The 18,727-nt window shown below is 40.7% G+C and overlaps 1 protein-coding gene and 1 long non-coding RNA gene across 7 annotated transcripts; one reads left to right on the top strand and one right to left on the bottom strand.

Moving 5' to 3' along the window:
- Positions 1–239: 239 nt before the first annotated feature.
- On the bottom strand, positions 240–1,818 carry LOC127370957 (uncharacterized). Its single transcript, XR_007886320.1, has 3 exons — positions 1,746–1,818; positions 994–1,065; positions 240–641 (listed from the first exon to the last, which is right to left on the bottom strand). It is a non-coding gene; the product is annotated as an uncharacterized LOC127370957 (long non-coding RNA).
- Positions 1,819–1,886: 68 nt separating this feature from the next.
- On the top strand, positions 1,887–18,626 carry hnrpkl (heterogeneous nuclear ribonucleoprotein K, like). 6 transcript variants are annotated; one of them, XM_051413474.1, is made up of 16 exons: positions 1,888–2,156; positions 4,092–4,198; positions 5,005–5,102; positions 5,195–5,251; positions 6,122–6,165; positions 7,419–7,491; positions 9,299–9,412; positions 9,658–9,786; positions 9,993–10,300; positions 10,912–10,965; positions 11,234–11,264; positions 13,846–13,861; positions 14,810–14,842; positions 14,972–15,039; positions 15,160–15,329; positions 16,922–18,626. In XM_051413474.1, exons 2-16 carry the CDS (start codon positions 4,138–4,140, stop codon positions 16,950–16,952), a joined length of 1,287 nt encoding a protein of 428 aa, XP_051269434.1. In that variant the 5' UTR covers positions 1,888–2,156; positions 4,092–4,137; the 3' UTR covers positions 16,953–18,626. The 6 variants fall into 6 exon arrangements, with proteins under 6 accessions (XP_051269436.1, XP_051269434.1, XP_051269435.1 ...); XM_051413472.1 differs by having other exon boundaries at positions 1,889–2,156; positions 11,228–11,264; XM_051413473.1 differs by lacking the exon at positions 1,888–2,156 and adding an exon at positions 2,452–2,602 and having other exon boundaries at positions 11,228–11,264.
- The last annotated feature ends 101 nt before the right edge of the window (positions 18,627–18,727 follow it).

Raw genomic sequence — 18,727 nt, 5'->3', positions numbered from 1 at the left:
ATGTTTAAAATAGATCAAGTATGGACATAATTCGGACTCCTAATTTGCAATAAATGGGCAGTGAGGTGGTGACTCGAGCTGCTGATGTCAGATTAGTCGTTTCATTTTTTGCACAGCAGAAAAGTTAATCTAGTTGCACTGAGAAGAGCAGATGCATGTGTGTGTTCGTGCATACAGATGTTAGTATGTGTTTATTGTTGGAAAGCTTCAACTTCAAATAATCCAATGCATTTGTGCTATTTCTCTCTTTGTGAATTCGAAGCATACATTCAGATTTTATATTTCATCTCTTTAAATGTTCTGTTGCTTGAAACCTAGATGATGTTCTTTTGAGGCGCTTCGTCCTGGGGAACACTTTGTCTTGCACCTGTAGAAAGACATAAGCTGTAGAGGAGTTACATGTCAGACCAAGAGATCCTCCTCCTCTTGTACATTCAGTTTGGTGCCACTCCTCCATCATCCAACTCTTCAACTCCTCCATCTCTGCTCCTACCTCTTCCTGAACCAGCTGGTGGCAGACTTGTCTTGAACCTTGCGTGCAGTGATGCAGCCGTGACTCAGCCCACCGATCTACATCCTGTACTATCCACTGTCTCTCGGTCTATGGATTGCCACCACTGTGCACGCCGTTACACTCTCACCTGAGTGAATACGAACAATAGTTCTGTTTTAGTGTCATTTTTATTATGATATCACACACTCACTTAGGATTCATGATTCATGTTTTGGTTGTGAAATCAACACAATATTCAAGGTTGAACTTGGTATTATCAACGTCTAGCAGCAATATTGTGAGGATGACATAAACTTGGTGGTTAGGATTTAAGATTTATGGATTTGCTATACGGTTTCAACTTCACACATGACTGTTAAAAGGTTTTTATCATCCAAAGTTTCATGTTTAGTTACTTATAACAGGGCTGTCTTGACCTGGCGGCTCACTGTCTCCCATTTGCACCAAAAGGATGAGTTAAAAAATCAATTTCAACTTACTTTTGTTGAAGTGCATGTTCTTTTTTTTTGTGTTAAGAATCCACTCCTCAATTACATTCTTCAGTCCCTTCTCTGTGAATAAAATAAATACCTTTATCACACCTGATTTCTCCAGATACAATGATCTTAACTGCACTGTATAATTATCTTATGCATGGCAGGCAAGACAGGTGAATATATTCCATATTGTCTGGTTCCCAATCTGGGGGTCGGGACACCCCTAGGGGTCACCAAAGCTTCATGGGGTGGTCGCGAGGCCTTCTTGATTTTTAATGGGTGTAAGAAAACTTCGAAAATATACACAGGAGTACTCTATGTCAGCATTTGGTTTACTTCTGTGAAGAAATGTAAAATAAATTGTTACATTGTATAATAGAAGAATGGCCAGCCAAGCATCATGGATAAGAAAACACTGAATTTGTCAAAAAAAGAAGCCTTTTAAGTCTGTATGACTGTTAAATGTGTGTGTGTGTGTGTGTGTGTGTGTGTGTGTGTGTGTGTGTGTGTAATACAGACAGATAATTGTATTAAACATTTACCAAACAGGAAATAATCTGCATCCAAATCACTCCTTTTACACAGACTCCTTGGCGTTACGGAGTTCACTATTTCAGTTTATTAAACAGTTTTAAATATAATATGGAATATTCATAATATATATATGTCACTGTGTGATGTGGGGTTGTCAGTTTACTAAATGATAAATAAAAAAAAGGTGGGAACCACTGCAATAAATATGTCTTTAAACTAACCTGACAGTCAAATCCAGGACAATAAAACCCTCACCCAGCAGGTCAGACAGTGGCTGTTGATGGGAGTGTCTGGCGGGGGCGTGGTGGCGGGGGGCGGGGTCGCAGCCGCCTGCGAGCCTCAACTCTGGACACCAAAACCTCTCTTAACTACCCAGGGAGAGTTTGATAAATTGTCCTGCGAAGGCCACACGGGTACGGGTAGTTTTTTTTTTTTTTTTTTATATAAAGCGTGTCTTAGCTCCGCCCGCTCGCACTGACTTTTGACAAGCGTATGCAGCAACCAACCGGGTGAGTGTCGACGAATCGAGCTCATCCCCACAGTGGCGTCTTCTCTCCATGCTGAAAACGTGCGAGCGCTCCTGGGCGAGAGGAAACCCGTGGACGACCGCAGTGAACGTGGTTTTGCTGCAGGTTTGTTTGCCTGTACCGTTTAAATGTGGTGTCTAAATCCGGTGTGTTTGAACGCGGTGTCAGTTGAGCCGTTTGTCAGCTAACGGTTCGTATAATTCAGATTTTCAGCGCTGACATATTGTATTAAAAAAAAAAAACAGGGAGAGGAGGGAGGCGGTGAGGAGGAGGAGGAGGAGGGGGGAGCTGGATTTGTTTAGCTGCTGTGCTCATGTTATTCTCGGTGTTGGAAATGTGCAGTCGCAACGTGTACACTGTGGACTGGGAGACACGCCTCGCAAAAAACACACACACACACACACACACACACACACACACGCACACACAGAGAGAGAGAGAGAGAGAGAGAGAGAGAGGCTAACTAGCTTAGCTCAGAGGTGTTAGCTTAGCGGAGTCTTGTCAACTTAGCTACACCGCGAAGAAAGGTGGTTAGCTAACTTCTGTTTCAGGTGACAACCCTTCTTTTTTTAAGTGTAGGGAATTGCGCAGTTTCTTGCAGCTGTTTTAGATATAGTTGTATATATATATTTTTTTAAATGTGTGTGTGGGGGGGGTGTAAGATATATCAAGTTACAGTGCGTGATGAGTGATCCACAAATGGCTAATTTGTTCCCGGATGGCACTAATCTATCTATCTATATATATATATATATATATATATATATACACATATACAAAAAAAAAATGCACCTAAGAATATGTGTATTTTCTGCAGAACCTGTCATGCATTGGGGGTGGGAGAGGGAGAGGGGGGAGGATGAGGGGAGGCTGTGGATGCTCCTGAGAGAAAACCCACTGTAGTTAAAATGGGTGCTGCTTATTCCTAAATGTATGTAGGCGTTGACCAGCATCTCCCTGTAACGTAGCAAGGCCTCAGCACAAGAGAGAAGAGGTGCTCTCTGAAAGGTCCCATCTGCCTTTTTACAGTGTTCAACTAGCAACAGTGGGCAGTGCATGTAGGTGGACTGTAAATCTCATGCAGGGTAGTTATACGAAGGACCCATGAGACTGTATTTATAGTGTTCAACTCTGTATTGGCAAGGATACAATAGATAGATCACGATACAGGGGTTACGAGGTAAAAAAATCTGAGTAAATAAAGTTCACTTTGGGGTTATTCACCTGGCACAGCCTGCACTGTGCTAAGTCTGAAGTCCTTACTCCAGCAGCCAAAGTTTCTCTCTCTCTCTTCCCCCTCTTTCCCTTCCATCCAGCTGCTTGGCCTGCATACAGTTGATTTTTTTTTTAATGCAACCAGAGCAGTGGTTATCTGCATTTGTATATTTATCACAATCTCTGTAACATCCAACCTCACACCGCTCAGTTTACAACATGGCTATCTACCGGTTGGGGGTTTAAACACAATAATATCAATACAGTGTTTTTGAGAATTGATACAATATCACAAAACAAACTTTTGCGATGTTTTCTTACGCCCGTATTCATCCCAGATTCTCACTGAGCCATCCAGACGACATTCATGCTGCTGCATGCATACGTATTTGACTTGTGATTTCATAGGATTTGTCTTCATTAGCCTGACTTGTCAGCTATTACAATTAGAGCTGAAGTGTTAAATCAAGTAGTAGAAAATGATCTGCAACTAGTAATAATCGATTAGTTGTTTCACAGACAGGTGTCATGCAAAATTGTCAAAATAAATATCTGCTTTTCCTCATTTTATGTGGTAGTTAAGTGAATATCTTTGGGTTCCAGACAAAACAAGTCATTTGAAGATGTCACGTCAGGCTGTGGAAACATGTGATCGGCATATTGGATGTATTGTAGCTAAAAAAAATAAGCAGATTAACTGATATTAGAAACATTGTTGTTAGTAGCTGCCTAATTTAGGATATCTGATTAGATGTTTGTATGTGTCGTGTGTTGCCAGGCTGATTGTATTATTGCCACCCGCCCCTTTTTTTCCCCCCCTGGCAGATCCAGGGAGAGGAGCCTGTTTGCATTCCAGTGCAGGTGCAAGACAATGGAGGTGAAAATCGAAGAGCAGGACGAAGACAACACTTTCAGCAACACTGACACTAATGGTAAGATCATACACATATCTTCATTCTGATAAAGCCCATTCATGACCGTAATTTAAACCACATGAATGAACTCGAGCATTAAGTAGAAAATGAACTGAGCCTGTGATGTGTTACATCCAGCTTGAAAATCTAGCGTGTAGATTTGCTGGGTAATTAGTTCACTCAAGGGAGGAAAAAGGGAGGAAAAAAAAAACCTGAACATTTCTGGCTGGCACTACATAGCATGTGGACATGTCAGATGGTTGAGGGATTCTCCTGTCCAAGATACTACTGTTCTGTGGGCCCTGAGCAGATCTGCCCATGTTTTAATCCAGGAAGGGTACATGGTGGTGCTGGACAAATTCCAGGATACAGTTGGCTGCTGAATGAAACCAATTCTTGGGGTGGAACATACTGTAGACCTAGCACTCGCCATGTATTTATATTTTTGTCACTTGTATTAATCCTTCTGTGGCTGTGACTAATAATGATAATTTGGTTCCCCTTGACGTTTTTTTCTTCTTCTAAATATTAGATCAGTAGTTTTACACCATGTGTAGCATTTTTATGTGTTAATAGAAGATTGTAGCAATATTTTATTTTATAGAAAAGTGTAATAATCCGGGTTAAACATGGAAAAGTTTAAGGAATTAAAGAATGCAAAGGAGCGGGCTTATACTGCCATATGGGAGTGCCAAAGTTGGAAATTGTCACATTCTACTGAGTGACGTTAAAGTTATTAACCAGGACTTCCATTATAACCAATGAATACCTTGTACAGAATGGCTGTCCGGCTCAGAGTTGACTCGGATTGTCTTCCCTCTCAGGTAAACGGCCAGCGGAGGACATGGACGAGGAGCAGGCCTTCAAACGTTCTCGCAACGCAGACGAGATGGTGGAGCTGCGTGTGCTGCTTCAGAGCAAAGTAAAGACTCCTTCACACACCGTTAGTTATTGGACCACACTGCTGTTTGTTTGTTTCTTTTTTTCTAAGGAAAACCTTGTTTTTCTCCACAGAATGCCGGTGCTGTTATTGGAAAGGGTGGCAAGAACATAAAAGCCCTACGCACAGATGTGAGTAAACGGATAAAACGCTGCTAACATTTCTCCAGCTGAGGAGAAAACGTGCCGAGTTTAAATTGAAAGGACCCTAACCTAAATTGCAATTAATTCAAATCCCCTTATTCATTGGATTCCCACAGAAACAGCTCTCACCAGCAAGCTTTATACATTGACATACATCAAGAATTGACATGCACTGTTAGTCCAAGATCACTATGAAACCAAGTTGGCTCATGTGGACAGACCAGGAAGGCCTTGTTAGACAGATCTGTTGGATTTTGTCCTCTTGTGAGTTTCAACCTGATTCCAGTTCCCCTCAAAGTGCTGAAGCTTTGTTTGACCTTGAAGTGACAACAGGTGCCTGAAAGCCTGAGTGGATATAGTCTTTTTTTTGTTTTTCTTCTTTTTTTTTTCCTTCCAGGGATGTAAATCTCTATAGTTCTCCAGCCTGTTTTTTTATACTTATCTTTGTCCAGGTCACACTTCCTGTTCTTCTTCACTCACCACAGTTTCAAGTCTCTCATTTCACTTTTGGGTCAAAGTATAGCGTGTATTCAATTAAAATGTATTCCTTCTCCCCCTCTTCCCTTCTCCTTTTACTTTTTTGCTTTTATTTTTGGCCACCTTCCTCCGTTGCCCATGTACTGGATCGACATGCCCCTCCTGCGTTGCCCACCTTGACGTTGGCCCAACCTCCGCCCGCCCCTGAACGCCCGCCCGCCCACCTGACACTCCCGGTTGGCCCCGCCCATAAACCGTGCCCCTCCTTAAACGGGCACCTAACTTGACATCTTGTGATTGAATGCCCCCGCCCAATGCCAACCTCCTCCTCCACCACAACCACCACCACAACCACCACCACCACCACCTCGGCCCATGCAGTACAATGCCAGTGTATCAGTCCCAGACAGCAGTGGCCCAGAGCGGTATGTCCCACCAGTTATTGCCTCACTGCCTGATTAGAACAGTGAAACACATGTCTTTGATAACCTGCCTTCTGTTTCATTTTAACATTTTTATATACATGACAGTATACCCCCCCCTCCCCCAAACACCTCCCCCCTTCCTCCTCCACTTGTAAAAGACGTGTATTGTTCCCTTTGATTTTTCTGTCCATTTTAAGCATCTCCATTGAGTTGGACTTTTTCTCATTACAGTTTATTGTCCATACAGAGAATCACTGACAACCCACTACCAAGTAGTTGGTATTAAATGGTTAGCGACACAGCTGTTGGATGTTGTTTTCCCTTGCTGTGATGTTTAATTTTTACCATGAAACTTGTGGAAAGCAGACATCTTTTTCTCGCTCTGTCCTCTGTGGCCCACCTGGCCCCCCTTACCTCCCTCCCCCTCCCCCCCCCCTCCCTCCCCCACTGTTTTCAGCATCACTGTCCATGATTTCTGAGAAGGCACTGTCTCTTGTCTGGAGGCTCCGTCCCCCGCTCTTGTCACTCATTAATGTCTTTATTTTATTGTGCTGCATCCCTTCTGTTAAATTTCTCTCAGGCCACATCAGATCAGAGCTGCCTTGCCAAACCTTTCATACCCACCCACCCCACCCCCACCCCCCTCTCCCCCAACTCCTCCACCCCTGCTCCTGTCCTGTGCCACAAAGTAGTTGGTAACCACTCACATTTCCTTCCCCACCTCAACCCCTCTGCTGTCTTACTCTTTTCTACTGCCCACCTCTCCCCTCTTCCCCAACCCCTGATCACAATGAGAAGGTGTGCTGGTGGCGCAATTGTCATGGCAAGCTTTTGTTTCAGTTGATGTTCCTTTTCCCCAACTGGCTGGTGGTGGGATGGTAATAGAAGATCTCTCTCTCTTTCTCCCCCCCCCCCCCCAACCCCCACCCCCACCCCAAAACTCTGTGTGGCCAGTCTCACGTTAATTTGAGCCGTTCTGAAGCTGCCCATCCTCCCAAGTCTTCTCTTACTTATAATGATATTAGATTGAGTGCATGTCAGCTGCTTATTTAATCATTGTAGTGTTGGGGAAAAGTTATAATTGTGCGTAGTGTGCAGCAGTCTTAATTTTTCCTTTTTTATAGTTTGAAACGTTTTGTAAGTTTGTCAGTAACTGTTTGCTGGACTGCTTTTTGTCAGATTTTGCTTTGTGTTCTACTTCTTGTCCCCCTTGTAATGCCTTGCTTCCTTCTGGCCGAAATGGTTCCTGACAGGATCCTGAGTGTGAATGCCAGCATCGACACTATTGGAGAGATTCTTCTGAAAATCATACCAACTCTAGAGGAGGTAGGCCGCCATGTTAATTAACTTGTTAATTATGTGTACATGAACAGAGGGCAGCCCGGGATGATTGATGACATTGGCTTTTGAAATTTGTTGCCTGTTGGAATTAATAGAATAGAAAAAAACTTCCATTTGGTAATTAAAATGCAGAATTCGAAGTTCTGCACAAGCCTTAAAGGCACCATGTGAAGCACCCAAATGGACACGCAGGCAGTGCAATTAACATCCTCCCCATACACTGTATAGAGAAGTGGACGTAGCCATGGTGACGTCAGTGATAGGTTTGTGGACTACTGTTTTGAAGCCTTGAGTTCATTATTGGGTTTGCCAGAAGTGGGCATATTTGGACGAGAGGGTGGAGCCAGGGAGGAATGTGGGGTAGATTTGACTGACAACCTGAGGACACTGATTAGAAAACGGTTTACTGAGGTAATCAAGCAAGAAGTAGGTTAATTTCCTCATAGATTTCTATACAATCCTTCTTCTTTTTGCAATCAGTGCAGTCGCCCCTTGATGGCAAATGAGCATTGGCTTTACTTTTCAGACCCGGAAGCTACGTGCACTTTGTTATACAGTCTGTAATCGTCCTTTTGGTTTTGTGCTGTTCCACTCATTGACAGTTGGTGGCAGTAATGTGCCAACAGATGTAGAAATGTGCCAACCAAGGTCAGTGAAGAAGACCGTTACCTTGTAAGCATGGATGTAAACAATTCAAGATTCAGGTTTTATGAAGAAGGTATGTCATTCAAAACAGTTGTTAGACCTCAAAGATATACATAGTGCGTTTTGGTGAGGAACTCTGAATGTAAACATAAGTTTTGTTTGTTTACAATAAAACTCCACAGAGCATCTTTAAACTGAGACCTAAACCTGGATAATAACTGTCTTTAAGACATGATCTGACCGTTTTACACCAGATTTTTTACACCTGAATCTGAACACTCAAAGATATATTTCTGCCTCATTTAATTTACTACAGATCTGTAGTGCCCCGGGCTAATGCAGCATGCACTGCGGATTGATTTGCTTACACAACATGCATGAACAAAATAACCAAACCCCAACCTCAGCATTATGTAACAAAACTGCCCTAACCGGCCTCGCAACCCTTTACTTTAAGACTCATTTGTTCAGGTTACAATAGCCTTCTTCATAACCAGGCCAGTCCACTCCCATGTAGGAGACGTAGAGCACATTGCTTCAGATGTGTCCAGTCATTAAAGTGAAAGATCACATGTCTATTTCTCCAGGTTTTTGTGTGCCTTATAACACATTATGCATCTTACTTTGTTGACCATGGATATATTTTTCCAAATTACACGTCTGCCAAATAATTTACACTCAAAATACAAGTGTAGCGAGGTGGAGAGAGTCTGTAACCGTTACTATACAAAAAGAACAATTACACAGAGTGTGAACTAAAAAGCGAGAACGGAAAGAAACAGCATTTGAGTCGCTGGATTATTTACATTACTTACATTTACATTATTAGCTTGATATCAATATTTAAAATGTTAAATATTACTGTTCATCATCAATACAGGTATAACACTTCTAGTATTGATAAACCCCAATATTTAAAAAATTTATAATTTTCTCTTGATATATAGCTCAGTGTGTTCTGCTTTAAACATGTTTGTTTTCATTTTCCTTATAGATTCGTGTTACTTTTGCATACATTAGGATGGCCATCAGTTTTATTTCACATTGGCTATATTGAGTATCTAATTGCAGAAATGCTTTGTTAATCAGCAATGGGATGAATTTCAGGCCGATCTGACATGAATGATCTTGCTTTGTGTTTCTTTAGTACCAGCATTACAGTGGGATTGATTTTGACAGTGAGCTTCGCCTGCTGATCCATCAGAGCTTGGCAGGAGGCATCATCGGGGTTAAAGGTGCCAAGATAAAGGAGCTGAGAGAGGTAGGACAGAGTCCAGATTAGCAGGAGCCTCGCCATGATGCTCTGCAACAGTAGGCCTAAAGATGAATTATTTGAATCATAATTGTTACTTGTATTCTGTGAGTTGCAGTAGCAATAATTACATTACATAAATGAATGTAAGAAGTACTTATTTGCTGGTGTCATCAGCGAGTTCAGTAGCAAAGCAATAAGTGAATTTGATTTTCTGGTTATGAGCCTAACATTTTCATGTTTCTGTGCACTAGAACACCCAGACCACCATCAAGTTGTTCCAGGAGTGCTGTCCACACTCCACTGACAGGGTCGTCTTGGTGGGAGGAAAGCCAGAACGTGTCATTGAATGTATAAAAGTTATCCTGGAGCTGGTGTCAGAGGTCAGTTTACATCTCTGAGATCAGTTGAAAGCCTCAACATACTTTGTACAGTGGTGTGTTTCACCTCATGCAGATGTAAGGAATAGTTATGAGATTAGAGGCTGAAGTTCATAGTTTTAACGATATATTTAAAGTCATTATCATTTGTGAACAGTGCAGTCTTTTACAATCTTTTCTCTATAATTTCCTTTGCCTTCATTTTGCAGGCACCAATCAAAGGTCGTGCTCAGCCTTATGACCCCAATTTCTACGATGAGACATATGACTACGGTGGGTTCACCATGTTATTCGAGGAGAGAGGCAGACGACCAATAGGTGGCTTTCCCATTCGTGTGCGTGGGGGCTTTGAGCGCATGCCCCCAGTTCGTGGCAACAGACCCATGCCTCCCTCCAGAAGGGACTACGACGACATGAGCCCCCGTCGGGGTCCCCCACCGCCACTGAGCAGAGGTGGACGAGGGGGCAGCCGTGCACGTAACCTGCCTCTTCCCCCGCCACCGCCACCAAGAGGAGGGTGAGGAGGGGGTCACTTACTATGGGTGCTTTCAAACCTAACCTGTTGAAACTAACTCTGGTGCATTTCCCCGAGTGGTTCGGTTTGTTTTATCTGGTGAAAGTTGTTAATCAGGTGTGGACTAAAATTACCAAACTGAGACCGTCTAAAGAGGAGGCTCTTAAACCACAGGCATGTTTAGTTTATGTCAAATTCATGTGTGTATTTTGGCAGCTTCAAATGAAAAATTAGTGAAACGTGTGATGTAGTGACCACACAGTAACTATCTTCTCTTAAAATTATGATACCAAATGCCTTCTTTTCCTGTTTCTGTCAGTTTGTCATTCATGATATACAAGATGCTGGTGTTTTTTTTTTTTTTTTTTTTTTCAGATAAAATCAGCATTATCAAAAGACACATGCATGATTTGCTTTCTGTCACCAGAATTTGATTTCCCTACATGAATCTATGTAGCGATGCTTAGTTGCCTGTCTGTCTGTATGACTTGAGGCAAGAATGTATAATGTTTCCTTGTCCTGGAGCAAATAAATTAAACTGCAGTGTTTAGATACAGTTAGACTTTTACATTTTATTTTTCCAACACACTTTCCCTGTCTGTCATTGTTTGCAGGGGAGACAGGTTCTCACATGGCAGCTATCACGGCAGCATGGACGACAGACCAAGGTGAATACAGTTGGATTGTTAACAGTTTAATTTCTCTCAAAAGTAGAGCAACAGATATCGGTGATAGTTGCTCAGAAGCAGAATGTCAACCCACCAGCCCTGATTCAGAGTCTGATCACAGGTCATCTGTAGAGTCTGCATGTTCTTTCACATTCACAGTTTTCTAAATACCAATCTAACAATGCTGACCTGCTTGATACTGTAGTGTTAAGTGTCCTCTTGAGTAGACAAACTATATTAATGCATACCTTTTTTTCTGTAGCGACAGAAGAGGCAGAGGAGACCGTTACGACAGCATGGTGAGTGCCGTCTGTGCTTACAGGTGCCGCTGTAACGCGAGGCTGTGTGTTTGTAGCCTCTTAGTTGTGTGCAGTAGGTGTTTGTGAATAATTTTTTCATATGAGGAGATTGGAATTCCTTTTTCTGAGTGTAGTACAAGCACAGAGGCATGGACAATGTGCTGCTTTTTCACTGTGTGTGCACACTGATCTCGGCCTGTTGTTGCCTGGCAACAGTTGTCTCCTTGGTTACCACAGAGCAGCTGAGTACGTAGTCCAGAGATCCACCAGGCTAGCAAATGAACTTGAGCTGAAACCAAAGCAATAACTGAACAGATTCCCTTCAGGTCTTAGCTGAAAGCAAATTGTTCCAATAAGAAGTAGAAGAAAACATTTGATCAAATAAATATCAATAGATGTCAATTCATTCTTGAGCTTTAAGGATAAACATGGTTTGCTTGAGCATAAATAAGAGACGTGTCTTTCTCAGCAGGGTGAGCCCCAAGAGATGAACAATTACTTAAACATGATGATGAGAAAATAGATAATTAAAAAAAGCTTCTTTTTTTTTTTTTACTGATCTGAAAGCTTTATAAATACATGTGGTTTACTGCATGTAGTAATGGAGAAGGCTGCAAAGGTTCAACATGCTCAAATAACAGATATGTATGTTTTTATTTTTAGTATGACCTTGCTCTAATTAAGACAGATCTATTAACAAATAGATAAAAGCAAATTATTACTGTGTATTTAAATGTCCTAAATATGGGCAAGTCTATAAAAAAACTAATATCCCAGTTAGTTTTTTCTTTAAAAAGGGGTCAAGCACTAAATAAGTTTTCATATTCTGACCCATTTTCAAGTTTCTTTTCCCAATGAGTTGCTACCTGTGACTGCTTTAATGTAAAATGGTTCAGTGACATATCTATATATCTGAGCATCCAATATTATTTAAAAAAAAAAGTTTTTCATGGCATCCTCTTAGAATTAAAACAATTGTTTAGAGCCTCTGTTCTTCAGTCCAGACTAACCAAAATTATTTGAGCTGGTTTGACTTTACAGCCAGCACAGTCTTCATTCCCATGGCAATGGTTCAACATTGTGCTGGTGGTCCATGTTGACATGATGGTATCGCCCAGTTGCTGCAGATATGTTGGCTACACAGTTCCGTTCATTTCATTTCAAAATGTCTGCACCCTGCTGTAAACGTAATTTCACTACTGTTTAAATGTTAAGCGTCCTAAAATATCTATCTAGAACCTTTATGGCTATGGGAAATATGACACGGTATGTTGTAATGGATAGATATGAGTTGAATGTGTACTTTCCACCCAATGTATAATTTTTTGTTTTGATTAGTTTGTCAAAGATTCCATCTAAATATAGGTTGACTGTGGCTATAAACAAAGAATTATAATTTGTTTTGGGACCATGGTCAGCAACAATACTTTGCATGGGAGTGTTGTTAGCATTTAAATAGTTTGTCAAAGATGGGTTGACTGTGGCTATAAAGGGACATGGTCAGCAACAATACTCAGGGAGGTTGTAGCATTTAAATTTTGCTTAATTGGAATTAAAGGCAAAAAAGATATTCCCCACACCATTAGATCACCAGCACCAGCTTGACCCACTGATACAAGTCAGGAAGGATTCATGGATTCATGTCAGACCCGGCAATGTTTTCATCTTCTGCTGTCCAATAATGTACTAAACTCATGATAACACATAAGACTTGCACACCAGCTATTAATAGAAAATAATGTGCCTCCAAGCGTCACAAGTATCAAATTCGCACAAGAATTTCCTGTCCTTTGCCGTCAATGGCACACACCAACATGTCTACATCTGCAGTGCTGAACTGCTGCAGCTGTTGCCAATCCTGCTCTTGCCAATAGATGATGCATGTTGGACTCAAACTGCAGGTCTCACTGCTAACGCTTTCAGGTGCTTTTTATCAATGACTGTGTGTGTGTCTACAAGTCAGCTTTTCAGCTTAGTGAGCATATAAAAGGTCCATGGAAGTTATTATCACCATTACATCACTGTATTGCTGAGCAGGCATATCTTTTCATTGCCGTGGTCAGCTTTTTAAAAAAAAAAAAAAGTAATTCCAGACAGATATTGACAAAACACTAATCATCTCAGGATGGCCCCATCGTTACTTCAGATTGTTTCAGTGGCCCGCAGGCCTCCGATTTCAAACCAATAATGTACTTTTTCAGATAAAGTGCAATGGGATATTTGAAGCATGAATGTCACTGAAAAATGTGCAGGCACTGCTTAATGCTGTGGAATCAGCACAGACTCAGATCCTTGTGGAACATTTCCAGCACCTTGCTGAATGTGTGCCTCGGATAATTCAGACTGTTGTGGATACAAAAAGTGTGTGTGTGTGTGTGTGTGTGTGTGTGTGTGTGTGTGTGTGTGTGTGTGTGTGTGTGTGTGTGTGTGTGTGTGTGTGTGTGTGTGTGTGTGTGTGTGTGTGTGTGTGTGTGTGTGTGTGTGTAAAACTTTAAAAGGTTCTGATAGCATTGCATTATTGTGCCATTAAAACTGTTTTATGTTTATGTTTTTATTTTCTCCAATCAATCCTGAAATGCAGAGCGGAGGCGGATATGGTGAGTGTTGATGTTTATGTAAATCCAGCACAGATTTAGTTATTTCATCAAAGGAAAATCATGTCTTACTTTAATCTGGGAGTCACTTTTATAGTTTCGGCCATCAATTGTTTCAGACGTTATGTTGGGGCACCACTGTGTCCACTTTATTAGGTACACATGTTCAATCTAATGCATCTATCTTTACAAAACTCATAATATTTTGTTGACATTATTGGAAATTCAAATATGTTTTGTTAGAAGGTAAAGGTGGTGTTGCTGGATTACATTCTACTGAGAGGTGTTTCTAATGTTTTGTCCTCCCTGTTTACAATCATGAGGGGCCCAGAATATTTGAAACCCTCAGAAAAAATTATGACCAAAACATATATAATTTAAAAAAAAAAAAAACACCTATGACTGTCAAGAAAACTGCACCTTACAGGCATCATAAAAGTAGACTTGATGGCAAAACAGTTGTATTGAAGTGCATTAGACTGTGGAAATGTACCTAATAAAGTGTGTATAATCCAAACCGCTTTTAGAAAAGTAAACACACCAATAAATGTTTTTTGTTGTTTGAGTGACTGGTTTAATTTTGGTTTACTCAACTTTGGGCTTTTTTCAAAACTGGGATGTGTTTAAAACATAATAAAAAAAGGTGATCAAGAATGAACTCATCGGTCAGTTGTTTAAAACCTGTCTGGTTCGCTGATCACTCATGGTGCTTCCCCCTTTAAACTCTGTTGTAAAACTGTGGCAACAGGTTTCGACATGATCCCACACCCAAGGAATTACATCAATGAATAAGAGAAAAACTTCATTTTCCTTTAACATGATTGTTAGAGCACATAGACAGCTAGTCTTCGATGTTTGTTGTGTTATTTGTATCACACTATCTCTTGTCTTTTTCCATGTGGTCTGTTTTTTTATTTTCACTTTATTGTTTCCTGTCCAATATTTTCAAAGACAACAATTCTTCCTGGGAGCACTTTCAGTCCGGTGAGTGGGGATGGATTATTATTGTCCCAGTGTCTTGCTTCCTAACCTAAAGGGATTATTTCTTCTAGTTGCATGCTTTAGGTTAAAGCCAAATTCACCTTAAATGTTCCTTCCCACCTCCTGCTGTAGGTGGTAGAGGCTCATACAGTGACATTGGAGGCCCAGTCATCACAACACAAGTCACCATCCCAAAAGATGTGAGTAAGACATCTGTTCACTCTCAACAAAACATAACTCTTGCAGTAAAGAAAAGAAAACAGAAAACACATTTCACTCCTAAATCCATTTCCAATTGGCCTGTGTGCTTGTTTTTGCAGCTTGCTGGCTCCATCATCGGTAAGGGCGGCCAGAGGATCAAGCAGATCCGCCATGAGTCTGGGGCATCCATCAAGATTGATGAACCACTAGAGGGCTCTGAGGACCGCATCATCACCATCACAGGAACACAGGACCAGATCCAGAACGCCCAGTACCTGCTGCAGAACAGGCATGTGCTCCTGTGATACTTCAAAAGAGAAAAAAAACTCATCTCATTGAAGCAGTGCGGTCTGTTCGGATGGCCTGTATGCTCATCCACTACCTTTACTACTTAACTGCATTGTTCCCATGGGTAAATGTGTTATGCAGCCATGTAAAACACACAGTCTTAATAGTGAAATACATAAAACATAAGTTTGTCAACCACAGTTGATGTTCATTGTACTTTACACCATATACTGCATTCACTATTACTGCTATTTTCTTGTTTCTTCAGTCCATTAGTTGACAAAGATCAGTAAAAAAAAGCTAAGCTTTGCTAATCAGTTACTCATTCACTCAGTATTCAGTCTTTTAAGTAAAATTTGGAAAACATTTTATGGTTTCAGCTTCCTGAAATGTGAGTAGGGATGAACCAATACCAGTATCTGGTCCGATACTGCTCATGTACTTGTAATCAAGCTACTCCAATAACTGCACCTGACACCACTTTACGGCAGCTTGACGTTATGTACTGTTGGCGTGCAGAAGCAAATCAGCAGTTTGGAGCATGTTTTTAATGTCATTGTTACAAAACATCGCAACGTTGTAATTTATTACAGTAAACTGAGGAACAGCTGATCGGTAAAAATAAGCATGTTTTCAATTGTCATTGTTGGAATCTGAATTAAAGTGTGAAGATCTCGTATCTGTTTTTCATGTAATTTTAAGTAATTTAGTGACATTTTATGGACAAAACAATCAATCGAGAAATTAACTGGTAGATTAATTGATGATTTAAAAAAAAAGCATTACTCGCAGCCATAATTTTATTAAACTTAACTTTTTATTTGACATTTGAAATCAGTGTCAAAATCATTCAAGTCCAGTTCAGGTTTGCTGTGGTGGTGTGAGTTTATTAAACTTTGCCGACATCCTGGTGAACTTGCATACACAGAGCCTCATTTCATTTGAATTTCTCTGAGTCAGCTTACCGACTCAGAGAAATGAAAATGAAATGAGGTACTTTTATACATGGACCAATACACTAGACAGTATGTAAATGGTAGCCATTGATCAGGCAGTCACCAGACGTGACATGATGAACATCGGACTCAGAGGGAAATAAGACATAGGTATTGATCAACCAATGGGAATACCAATGGAGACAAGGGGAGGAAACATAGATGTGGGGTTTTTGTCAAGGGTGGAAGGAGACTGAAGAATAAACATTTAGTATATGAAGATCAAGGGACCCAAACAGTAGGGGGGGCATTAGAACATTATGCCAGAACAAAAGGGTCTTCACCTTTTTTTTTCTTTTTTCTTACACTGGTATTTCATCTTAAAGAGCAGTTCAGTTCACAGACACCCACCTCCCCATCACTAAATGGCTAAAGCTGGTCTCAGCAGTCACATTGCTTCTTGCAGACGATTTATTTTCAGCCTTGACCTTGCCATACTTTTTAATACTAACAATTGTGCTCCACATGAAAAATGTCTAACAGTTTGCAGCATCTAGCATTAACAGCTCGTGACCCCCGTGTCAAGGTCCTGTTGAAATAAATATTCCCTAATGTTATCATGAAATGTCCTCACCTTTTTATCTGTCTCTTATTTCAGTGTGAGGCAGTACTCCGGGCGGTTCTTCTAGAAACAAGGAAGTGAAGAAGAAGATTGAAGCCATGCTGCCATACTGTTTGCTCCTTTTATTCAGAGCCTACATTCCTCTGCTTTGGGTAGATGTGCCCCCTCCCCTCACTATCACACTCTACAACCATCCATCTATCTATAAATTGCGATTTTTATTTTGAGGAGTTTTTAAAAAAAATCTTAAGCTGTCAAACAGCAAACGAGGAGTCCACAACATTTTTCTGTGCTGGTGTAATTATTTTTTAGGAGAGTCTTGTGCCGTCATTGGAGTAAACTCATCTGTGTGATAACTTTTGGTGTTGTGTGCCGCCCCTGGCCCTTATCTCCCTCATTTCAGTACAGCATGCAGAATGTAATCTTTTGTAAGGAACATTACGTGATTTATTTGTTTTTGTTCCCCTCAAGCACACTCTTCAAATGAAGATGCATGGTCTCTGGATGGTTAAATAACCATTCTGCTTTTAATTTTTACACAACAGCCAAGATCCTTTTCCACTGTCAACTGAAGTGCTTTTTGTAAGATGGGCTTTAATGGAGAAGTTTGACATTTTGGGGAAATATCGTTATGTGTTTCTGGGAGAGGAAAAGATCATATTGATTGAAAAGATCAATACTTCGTGTGTGTGTGTGTGTGTGTGTGTGTGTGGCAAATATGAAGCTATAGCCAGCAGCCGCTTAGCTTAGCATAAAGACAGGAAACAGCTAGCCTGGCTATGTCCAGCGGCAACATAATCCACCTACCAGCACTTCTAACGCTAACACTTTATGTTTTGTTTAATACGTACAAAAAGCAAATTGTACTAATATAAAATTGCCCTTTTTAGAGCAGGTGATGTATAGTTAGCTAGCTACCTGTGAGCAGTAATTGAACTTCTCTTGTAACCCCATGTAAAACAATGAATTGTTTTTAATCCTCTTTTTTTTTTTTTTTTTTTTGGTTTGTTTGGTTTAAAAAACAAACAATGTGTTAGTGCCTTTTTCTTTCAGGTGCTGGTACTGTAGTGTTCCACACAGCCATGCTAGCTGTTTCCCTCTGTTTCCAGTCTTTGTGCTAAGCTAACCGGCTGCTAGCACTAACCTAGCTTCAGATTTTGCTAATGGACAGATGAGAAGGTATCAGCTCCCTCATCCGGCTGGCTAACTCTGCACCAGAAACTGAATGAGCGAATTTTCCTCAATGTCGTTCTTTTGCTTTTAAGTTGGGATAAACGTGCCAGTGTGATATAGTTAAAAGAAAATTTTTAAGAATTTTTGTTTTTCATTGAAAGACAAGGAGCTGTATAAAGTGTGTGTATATATTTACATAGGAACAGTCATTTCATGAGTAGTTAAAAAGGCCCAGGATACTTTCTCTTGGAAGAAGATGGCACCATAAGACAGGTTTGGTCAATTTCTTTCTTTCTTTTTTCTCTCTTATTATTTGATTTATTTTCTGCCACTCACCGTGATGGACTCTCTGTAATGCAAACCTTAATATCTAATCTGTTTAAATCCATTTATTCTTGATAATTGTTTTTAATTTTGACAGTTTTGGAAGCATTTTTTTAAGCTGCAGTTTGATGTAAGGAGTCCATGAGTGGTGTTTTCTGTCCGGTCATATCTGTATCTCTCTGTATGAAATGATATCTGTAGTACCTGCAGGTGTTGACTAAATAAACTCTGTGTTACAGTTCAACCATGTGCTTTTTGTTTCTTTATTCCAACAGAGGAATAAGAGTGCACATCCAGCTGTATTGGTTTGTAATTGGTTTCTAGTGAAGGTGAGGTGTGTCAGCC

The sequence above is a fragment of the Dicentrarchus labrax genome, unplaced genomic scaffold (genome assembly GCF_905237075.1).
Source record: "Dicentrarchus labrax unplaced genomic scaffold, dlabrax2021, whole genome shotgun sequence".
Classification (NCBI taxonomy): Eukaryota; Metazoa; Chordata; class Actinopteri; family Moronidae; genus Dicentrarchus; species Dicentrarchus labrax.
The sequence above is the reverse complement of the archived record's forward strand: the minus strand, read 5'-3'. Positions and strand labels throughout refer to the sequence as shown.

Excerpts from the sequence above, each read along its gene's own strand:
- hnrpkl (XM_051413472.1), top strand. The coding sequence starts at position 4,138 with ATGGAGGTGAAAATCGAAGAGCAGGACGAAGACAACACTTTCAGCAAC. Across the intron at positions 5,252-6,121 it reads TAAAAGCCCTACGCACAGAT|TACAATGCCAGTGTATCAGT; the intron begins GTGAGTAAACGG and ends CGGCCCATGCAG. Across the intron at positions 10,301-10,911 it reads CCACCGCCACCAAGAGGAGG|GGGAGACAGGTTCTCACATG; the intron begins GTGAGGAGGGGG and ends CATTGTTTGCAG.